Source organism: Lupinus angustifolius, chromosome LG01 (assembly GCF_001865875.1).
Source record: "Lupinus angustifolius cultivar Tanjil chromosome LG01, LupAngTanjil_v1.0, whole genome shotgun sequence".
Lineage (NCBI taxonomy): Eukaryota > Viridiplantae > Streptophyta > Magnoliopsida > Fabales > Fabaceae > Lupinus > Lupinus angustifolius.
This window is the reverse complement of record NC_032009.1, coordinates 4,246,466-4,257,060: the sequence shown is the minus strand read 5'-3', so window position 1 is coordinate 4,257,060 and position 10,595 is coordinate 4,246,466. Positions and strand designations below refer to the sequence as shown.

Genomic DNA, 10,595 nt, shown 5'->3' with positions numbered 1-10,595 from the left:
TACCTAGTTCTATAAATTGTCCAATAAGAATTTCATCTTTCTTGTATGATTGGAAAATAACTGCTACTGCAATTAAAAAAAAAACTGAGTTGAGGATAATTATTTTGTAAAGTGCCTTAATGCAAATAATTGGTTAAGAAATTATACATCTGCTATATAAGTGTATGGAAAATATTCTTAATTTCTTTCTTAGCCTGTTACCGTTGATATATATAACAATTTTCTCATCTTTGGTGTTGATCACTTGAACTAAAAAGGGAGTAAGTTGAGTTGTGCATTAGTGTAAATACTTTGAATGGATAGATAATGTGTTTATGATATGTTTGGTAAAATGTTTATCAAATTGTGCTTTTTTTTAAGGGAGCCATCGGAAAACTTTGGTGAAGGTTAGATCTTAGTCAATATGCTTTAATGAAACTACGACAATGTGTGGAAAACAGCTATCATTTTTTGGAGTTATTTACAGGTAGGGTATGCTTTTGGATTTGGATATTGATATTACTGTTGTTATTCTAAAGACCATTCATATGGTACATATTCCATCTCAATCATTCATGCATCTCATTTATCTTTCTTTTGTTTTATACTTGACGGAATTCGGGGTCCCTTTAAAAATTGGATCTTTCCTTTGTATAAGTATTCTTTTAATTGCAACTAGTTTAGTTACATTCATTATACGTTTAAAATGATACGTCATGGGAGTGAGGTTTTCTCTCTTAATTCTTTAGCAAAGATGAATTTTATTTTTTATCCCTATAACAAAATAAAATTATGATTTTAGTCTATACTAGCATTTTGATACGTAATATAAAATTTATTTTTAGCAAGAATGATAGATTTAATTTTAAAAAGATAATATAATATAATGTAAAATAAAATAAAATGTACAATCTTAATGAGAGTAAAATAAAGTAAGATAAAATTGTGTCATCACAGGTTGAATTATTGTCATGATCTCTATAAGGTATGTGAACATTTTTTTTATCACCAATGATATCCTCTCAACCTTTTAGGTAAAAAAATTATTTCATTCTAGGATACTGTCCTGTCTAATAAGTGTCACTTTCAAGAATCAAACTCTTAACATTTTAATTATTTGAAGATAGCATTACACCATTCTTATAAGGTTTCATACACAATTAAACGTGTATGATGAAAATCAATAATGTTTAAAAACAAAATAATAACTAAATACTTAAAATAGTAAATACATAAATTAAAATCAGCATCACCGGTAAACAATAATATTTAAACTTTTAAAATAGCCAAGGCAAGGACATGGAAACTCAAGCTTAAAATGGTGGTGCAAGTTTTTTCCAAACACGAGGGGAAAAATGCAAGTTGTACAGGTAAAGTGTTATATTAATCCATGTGGATAATATTATATGCATTATGCAGAGCAAGTAGCCAATGATTAATGGAAAAAGTAGGGACCTATCCTCTCATGCGCAGCCTCCAGCATATGATATTCGACCTATAGCCACTGGTTTCACACTTGCCATTGCATTCCAGCATGCAACATCTCAAGCATTAGTCCTTTGGTCAAGTGGCCTATTTTTTATGATATAACTAAAGTTATGCTCACGAGTAAGGATCTAATCTCTATCTTGATATGTGGTTGTCTATCATAACCAGTATCGTTCTTAAGAATCTAACATTTAACCTAATATAATATGTGAGGAAGTAGAACCTTACATCATTAGATAAATGTTTCATTGGTGGTCCACTAACCTATTTGCTTCTCCAACCCAAAAATTGTGCCATTCTCAACCTTATTCACCTCTGATCACTGTACTCTACTTTAAACTGCGGTTGCGATTATGATAACAGTTGTAGTTATTATGATTGTAGCCATTGCAAACATTGCAATGCAGATTACTGCCGTTGTGATATGAATTATAAAAAAATATTGCTAAATTCAATGTGATCTGATGTAGTCTGATGCGGTTTAATATAATTGCGTTGCGGCCAAATATAATTGTATCATTGTAATTCGGAGTCACGCTATAATTATGGTAATCACCACAACCACAATGTTTTAATTGCATGAAATGATGTGATTGGAAATTTAAATAGCTATTGAGTAAAATAAAGCAATTTATAGATGACATGGCAACCCATGGAATTATTGGCAACCCATATGGATGATTTTATATGCAAACAAGTAGCCAGTGACAAGTCCTGGCCATAGTTGACCTTGTCTTCATCTTCAAGACCCATACATGGCGGCTAACACTCACAATCCATTCTCTCAGTCTATAAAATATTTAGAAATAAACCACACACAACACAAACAGAACATCCAAATTCCAAACTATCTAACCATTTGTACAACCTCAACACACACACTTGAATATGCATCCATCATCAAAACCATATGCTAATGAACAATACTCTGAAGCACAGCCACCACCATATGGTAATAGACCTATAGCCACTGGTTTTACGCCTGCCACTGGTGCCCGATATGCAGCACCTCAAGCATTAGTCCCTTGGTCAACTGGCCTATTTGACTGCTGCTCCGACCGCAGAAACTGTGTGCCATTCTCAACCTTCATCACCTCCTATAATTGATGTTTCATTTATTTTCTCTCTCCATTTTTAATTGACAAAATAAAATAAAAATCTTGATACTATCAACCATTGTTTTAAGTTGCAATCATAATTGTGGTGACACTCAAAACACCTCTTGTTTTTGCAGGTTGTTTAACTTGTTGCTGTCCCTGTGTCACCTTCGGCCAAATAGCAGAGATTGTTGACGAGGGATCAATGTGTAAGTCAACACTGACGATTAATGTTAAACCCACCTTCTAAGTTCTAATGCAGAACTATGAATATAACTATTTCAATCATAGTAGAATATTCCGTATGGATTAACACATATCAAGTCATATTTTGTAAATTTTCGATTATAGAATGTCAAAATTATTAGAGCATGTTTTCTCCCAAGTTAATCAATGATTACATCGTTAATTTGAAACCCAGAAGAAATATGAAAACAACTAAATGAATAGTTTGAACATTTGGGGCAAACTACCATCTTATAATATTATATTGTTAATTTATAATATTATATTCTCGAAATAAAATAATTATTTTTGGGATTTAAACCATTGACCCTAAAGATCACACAGAAACAATATACTATTTTGCCAAGGCTCAACCTCAACTAATGATTTAATTTTATATCTTAAAAAATTTCTATTATTAGAAAATATTGTTAACTATGATCAATAGTATTAGTCTATTATTATAATGTGCTAACTAAATTCTGATTTGCAGCTGGAACGGCTAGTGCTACTATATATGCCCTTATTAATGCTACCACGGGTCATGCATGCATGTATTCTTGCCTGTACCGCCAAAAAATGAGGAGCAAGTACAGGTTGGAGGAGTCCCCTTGTAATGATTATTGTGTTCACTGTTGCTGTGAGTCTTGTGCCTTGTGCCAAGAGTATCGCGAACTTGAAAAGCAGGGATATAAAGTGGTCATGGGTATACATCACTTTTTTTATCTAATTTACAATACTTTCATGAATTCCTTCCTCTATATTGTTCTAATTTACAGTTAGTGACCTTTAATATTATTATTATTTTGTGATTTTCTTTATGACAAAATCATTCTTATATAATACATAGGATAAAAGTGGAAACTATGTCATTAGGCTTAAAACTCTACATTTCACAAGCCATGTTTTCTTTTTCTATGTTTTCTTTTACCTTTAACAGATATTACAACTAAAAGTGTTCTAATTCTTACAATATTTACATGATAAAAAAATATATTATGTTGACAATCTTTCCATAATGTATTATCTTTTTAGAACATCAAAAGTGTTTACCAAATTGAATTTTGGTTATTATTACTTAAGTGGATGAAATTTTAATAGGAGGGAACCTTCATATTTGTCAGGGTGGCAGGGAAACCTTCAACAGAATCGTGGAGTTGCTATGAATTTAACACCTCCAACAAATGAACCAGCCATGAAAAGATGATATGTCAAATTATATACTCTTGTAAGTTATAATTTTAGTTGCACTTATCATGTATTTATGAACTTTTTCATACAAAATATGTCTATATCAAGTTCTATATACAAATTTAGAGACCGGAAAGCAAATAAATATGGTTTTCAACCCAAAGCAATTGGGAGGATCCACTCCCAATTGGTTTTATGTAGAGACTAACATTATAAGATCACAATATAATTGTTTTACAGGATAGACTCACATCTCAATAAAATAATAATTTACTTATTAAATTAATATCTAGATTAATGTATGAAAAACATACCATTGAGGTACAGGTGATATCATATTTCGGAAAACCAAACGTTTTACAGTACTTTAATCTAGGTATAACAAGTGGCACTACAAATATTATCTCCTTCAGAAATGAGTCTATTGATTCATGTTAAGATCGGTTGCAAAATGCCTAGTCAAAATTGGAGAGGCAAATTTATTAGCATACAAACTTTTTTTTGATGCCTAAACAAATTAAATCTAGATCAAAGGTGTGAAGAGAGATGAAAACAAAGAGAAGAGAAGAGAGATAGAGAATGGAAATGTTATTGCTTCTGTTATGATCATTACAAAAACAATTTTTATGTGGAGAGTGAATTACAAAAAATGAATACCTCTATTTACAGATGTTACACGTGGCAAGCTTGTCCAGCAAGCTAATCATAAGAGGAACTAAACTATTAGCTTGCATAAGAAGCTAATCTAACTTAAACTAATCTTATAAGGGAGACCTAGCTGTTAGCTTGCTTATTTAGACAAGCTAACACAAAACTAACACTAACTTCACATAAAAGTAACAATATTCTCTAATAAAAGGTTTATTATAGAAAAATGAATTGGAAAATAATATTGAAATTGAAGAAAAAGTAAACTAATCTCTAAGGGAGTGGGAGATGCCCCTCAGCCCAATGATCTTCCTAGCTCCATGATTATAATGTTGATAATTTATATAAAAAAAATTGGCTTTATTCCCTATATATTTCCCATTTATTAATTTATTTTTCATTTTATAACCTCTATTTGAGAGGTTATTTTCTTTAATAACAAGGTAACACAATTATTCAGTAATGCAAAGAATTTTTATTAACAACTGGCTCAGTATAGAAAACTCCAACTTAATGAACTCTAGGGAGTATGAATATCAAGAATACCCTCCAAAACATTGAATTGCACGATTCGACACTTATCATGGTGGAGATCGGGTTATGCGGGCAGAAAAGTGTATCAACGGCGGAGCGACATGTTGGAGTGTCAGATCACTGAATCACACATGTTTTCATGTTGAGGAAGGAGACACTCATATCAACCTTTTTGCTGTAATTTCAGGTTGTTTTGACATAGATTCTGGTTCTGCCCATTTTTAACCTAACTTTAAGACCAAAACATTTTTAAAATGAAAACAATTGTTAACTCTTACATCTTCAGCCTCCTAACTTCATAAATCGTTCATCTTTTTTTCTACAGTTGCTACAAATGTGTGAAATTGGGCAGTTTATCAAAAGCTCATTCCTTCTATAAAAATAATGCTGCAAATATTGAATTGTTTCTCCATTCATCTCTTCTATTCAAATCGTGCAACATGGCTGGTCCTTCACCCTAAAAACTTTCTGATTCTTCCCCTAATACTTTAAAGTGGAGCTACACTTTGTGTTACACTCTACTTCTACGATCCTACTCCTCTCTCATCATCTAAGGTTGACTCTACGTTGCTATAATAATCTTATTGGGGAGGTATATGTATGTAATGTTATCCTTATAAGTGAATTTGAACACATGGTCTTATAGTCACTAAACAACAACCTTACCGTTGCGTCAAACTCACTCTCTAATTTTACATAAACAATCAATTAAAATTAATCTTTATCTATGTATCTTTTGCATAATATAATCAACCTTAAATACATCACACTATGAAAGATATAAAAACAAAAAAAATAAGAATTATCATTATGTGATTTTGAACTGGGGAGGAGATTTTAAAACTCGCTCCTAAATTAAGCAAGTTGGGTAATAAAGTATCCGGACCCACATATCCTAAATCCCTAAATATATAAACACAACATATATTTATATTATATAGTAAATATATGTTATAAATACAATACTAGATGATATTGATGAGGCTTTTAGTAAATTTGTCAAAATTCATATTTATGATGTTGTGATACTATCGATTATTCAATCTTTAAATTGAGTGCTCATATTTTGTAGGACTCAATTGGCCCAAGTGATGTTTATGGAGGGATCTCATGTTTGATATGCCTTATTGTCTCAAACATCCTCTTAAATTATGTTTGTTTGAGTAAAATGATTTGTATTTAATTGGCAATTTAAAATTACCTACTTGTATTTGAATTTTGTTATGTAATTTTTATTATTATTGTTTCACCTCTTGATTGCCTAAAATAACTGATAAGATTAAAAGAAGCATGTCACAATTGCATAAGTTGCGTGCAATAATTTTTTTAATATTTCCCAAATTCATGGGTAGTTGTTGGGTACCCAAGGATTTATGGGTAGTAGGCCCAACGAATATTCACACAGGTCTAGGGTACAAATCCAAATGTGAATGAACATGGCGAGGTGAAGTAGTGCACTAGATGATAAATATAAGTACTTTAATAGTTATAGCATGTGTTTTACATGAGAATTTGGTTTAGCATTTTGTAAAGAAATACATGACCTATGTAATTAAAGTATTGTCGATGAATGACAAATTAGTATAAAACAAAAGGACATGAGTTTGATTAGTGTTATCTTTCGTAGGCCGCACAATAATTCCAATTTAAATTTGTAACTCCCAAGAAGTTTGGTCTAGAAATTTTATTTTGAATTATTGACAATCTATTTCCCTTATTAAACGAAGAACTTTCCATATAGCATGATGATCATCCCTCAACCATTTTCTAGGGTTAGCACCCGTCTAGATCTTGTTATGGTTGATAACAATCATAGAGAGAGCATGTGGACTCCACAATACGATAAATGATCCTAAAAATATGATCAACATTAGGTTTTTTATGTATGTGCATGTATGCAATGGATATGTCATGCATACCCTTAAGATAGATGATACAATGAATATGTAAAATTATTGATGCATGAAACACTTTATTTTTTTGACAAATGCATGAAATGATGTATTTCTGTTTTTTTACATATGTGAATGTGTGGTATGCATGAAATGTATGACATTTGTTTTTTGGAATAGGTCATATGCAATGAACTTATTTTCACCTTTTTTTAAGTGAATGCATTATATGCGTCGAACAGAATGAATGCTCATAAAATGAAATGATTTTTTTATGCTTTCCATTATGGCACAAGGACACCTAAGGGCAATGATATTCTTATGTCACTCAAGCCCGGGCGACAATGAGTCACCACTTTTGTTGAGTACAAGTTCCCGACTTTATGACTAATAAGAGATAAATGATAGAAAATATATACTCATGTTTTTTATATAAGGGTACCAATTCTGCAAACCCTGAACTGTCGTCATTAGTGAAAGTTGATGGTCAAAATACACAAATATGACAAGCAAGTGGACCAACCATCATTGGGGTCATACTTGTAATACTCAAGCACAATATGTAATACATTAGCGTAGAGTTTAACTCCTCTCCAGTAATGGAGAGACCATTACTTGAACATGCGGCTGTGATTTTTTTAAATTTATTTATTTATTTTTTATTCAAAAATAATATGGAATCATGACCGTTAAAAACATTTTTTTGTCACATGTCATCCTCCTATCTAGCATTGGACTCTCCAGTACTGGAGATGATCCCTTTCCATTAGCATAATACCAAAGTATGCACGAGGCCCAATGACAACAAAGCTAATATATCTCTAGACTATGGGTAAGAATGGCCTTGTAGACAACCAATAGAATAATGCATGATATATGGAGTATATGTGGGAGTGTGTAAACCTATACAAAGGGAATACATAAAACACCTCAAAACACGCACATAAGGGAAAAGCATAGATCCTTTATCCAAAAGTTCAACATATACCACGTATTACCTTCTAAACAGGGATTCATTATTGGAACAAAATTCATACTTGATTTTGGTAGATGAGTAATATTTTTCTTTCAGATGAAGCATGAATGTAGTTGCTGAGTGATATACCAAAAAATATTTTTTTATAATAAAAGAATTTGTTAGATGTCTCTCATTTCTATGTCTTGAAATAATTTTATGATTATTTTATGGCTCTCTTTAATGGCATTTTATGTCAGTACTCCTCATCCTATTCCCATCCTCATTCTCGTCCTCAACCTCGTCCTCATTCTATCCTATCCTCATCCTCATCCTCATTCTCGTCCTCATCCTATGTCTACGACTGAAGCAGAATATATTTCAGCAACGGAGGGTGTGAAGGAGGCTATTTGGCTCCGAGGTTTGGTAAATGAACTTGGTCTAATACAGGGTGTTCTTACAGTGTTTTGTGATAGTCAAAGTGCTATTCATTTGACCAGGAATAATCGTTATCATGACAAGACCAAACACATTGATATAAAACGTCACTTTATCCGAGATATTGTTGCTATTGGTGAAATTATGGTGGAAAAGATTCACACATCAGAGAATCCAGCAGATATACTTACCAAGCCACTTCCGAATACCAAGTTCCAACTTTGCTTGGACTTGGTTGGTCTCTACAGCACTTGAGTGCCCTTCGGGGCATTATTTGGCGATGAGCAACTTATCAAATTCGAGCCAAGGTGGAGATTGTTAGATGCCTCTCATTACTATGCCTTAAAAGAATTTTATGACAATTTTATGGCTCTCTTTAAGGGCATTTTATGTCACTTTTATGGCTTTGTTTCCAAGCATCCAATGCTTGGAATCCAAGATACCAAGACTTTGCTTGCCTATAAAAGGACACATATAGAGAGCTTCAAAATCATCTTCACAACACACAACATCTCTTTCATTTACACATATATTGTGAGTGCATTCTTGGTGAGAATTCTTGTTCCATTTGAGAGAGTATTTGTGAGAAAAATATTGTCATTTGTCCTCATCATTATAAGAGGATTTCTTGTACTCTTCTTTTTTACATAGTGGAATTTTGCTCTTGATCGCCCGTGGTTTTTTTCCTCTCACACTGAGGGGTTTTTCCACGTTAAATCTTGTGTGTTATTTTCTTTATCCTTTACTTGCTTCTCTTTTGTTCTCAATTGATTCAATCCTGTGCTTCCGCATTGTGCTCTAACCTTAACAAGTGGAATCAGAGCTCTTACTAAATTGAGAATTTCAAAATGTCTGCAAAATTTGACATTGAGAAGTTTGATGGCAAAATTAGCTTTTCTATTTGGCGAGTCCAAATGAGGGCCGTTCTTATCCAGAGCGGATTAAAGAAAGCTTTAGATGGGAAGTCAAAGAAACCAGTTTCCATGACCGATGATCAATGGGACGAGTTGGATGAAAAGGCGCTTTCAACAATTCAACTTTGTTTGTCGAAGGAGGTTCTTCGTGAGGTTGCCAATGAAGAAACCGCTGCGGCTTTGTGGCTGAAGTTAGAAACTTTATACATGACCAAGAGCCTCGCAAACAAGCTTCGTCTCAAAGAACGGTTATACACCATTCGTATGGTTGAAGGTACTCCTATTCAAACTCATCTTGATGAGTTTAATTCTATTATTATGGATATGCAAAATATTGATATTAATATTGAAGATGAAGACAAAGCTGTTTTGTTGGTTGTCTCTTTACCTTCTACCTATAAGCACTTCAAAGAAATCATGTTGTATGGAAATAATGATACCTTATCCTTTGAAGATGTTAAATCTAATTTATTGTCCAAAGAAAAATTTGATCTTGAAGTTAATTCTGTGGACAAGGGTGAGGGCTTAAGTGTTCGAGGTAGAACTCAAGAAAAAGGGAGTACCAATTATAAAAAGTTCAGATCCAAATCCAGAGGTCGCAAATCCAACAAAACTTGTCGCTATTGCAAGAAACCGGGGCATGACATTCCTGATTGTTTTATCTTAAAGAAAAAACAAGAAAAACAAGATAAGGGAAAATTTCAACAATCCTCTGAAGCTGCTAATATTGAAGCCAATTCTGACGGTGATATTCTTTTATCTGTTGTCTCTTATAATAATAGGAGTAAAACAGAATGGATTCTTGATTCTGGATGTACTTTTCATATGTGTCCTTATAAGGACTTATTCACCACTTTTGAACATGTTGACAGTGGTGTTGTTTTGATGGGCAATGATACCCAATGCAAAGTTGCAGGAATAGGTACTATTCAGATCAAGGCTCATGACGGTGTTGTCAGAACCTTGGCTAATGTCCGCTATATTCCAGATTTGAAGCGGAACTTAATTTCTCTTGGCACCCTAGAGTCTCTCGGGTGTAGGTATTCAGCTGAAGGTGGAGTTCTAAAGGTATTGAAAGGTGCTATGGTATTATTGAAAGCTAACCGGATTGGTAGTTTATATGTCTTGCAAGGTTCTGTTGTGACAGGTTCAACAGCTGTATCTTCTTCAATGCATGATAATGACATTACCAAATTATGGCACATGCGCCTGGGCCATATGAGTGAAAAAGGTA

The 10,595-nt window shown here is 32.9% G+C and overlaps 1 protein-coding gene across 2 annotated transcripts; it reads left to right on the top strand.

Moving 5' to 3' along the window:
* Nucleotides 2,294-6,375, top strand: LOC109348090 (protein PLANT CADMIUM RESISTANCE 2-like). Of its 2 annotated transcripts, none has more exons than XM_019588321.1 (5): nt 2,294-2,536; nt 2,702-2,773; nt 3,283-3,495; nt 3,914-3,997; nt 6,235-6,375. In XM_019588321.1, exons 1-4 carry the CDS (start codon nt 2,356-2,358, stop codon nt 3,994-3,996), a joined length of 549 nt encoding a protein of 182 aa, XP_019443866.1. In that variant the 5' UTR covers nt 2,294-2,355; the 3' UTR covers nt 3,997; nt 6,235-6,375. The 2 variants fall into 2 exon arrangements, with proteins under 2 accessions (XP_019443866.1, XP_019443857.1); XM_019588312.1 differs by having other exon boundaries at nt 3,914-4,017.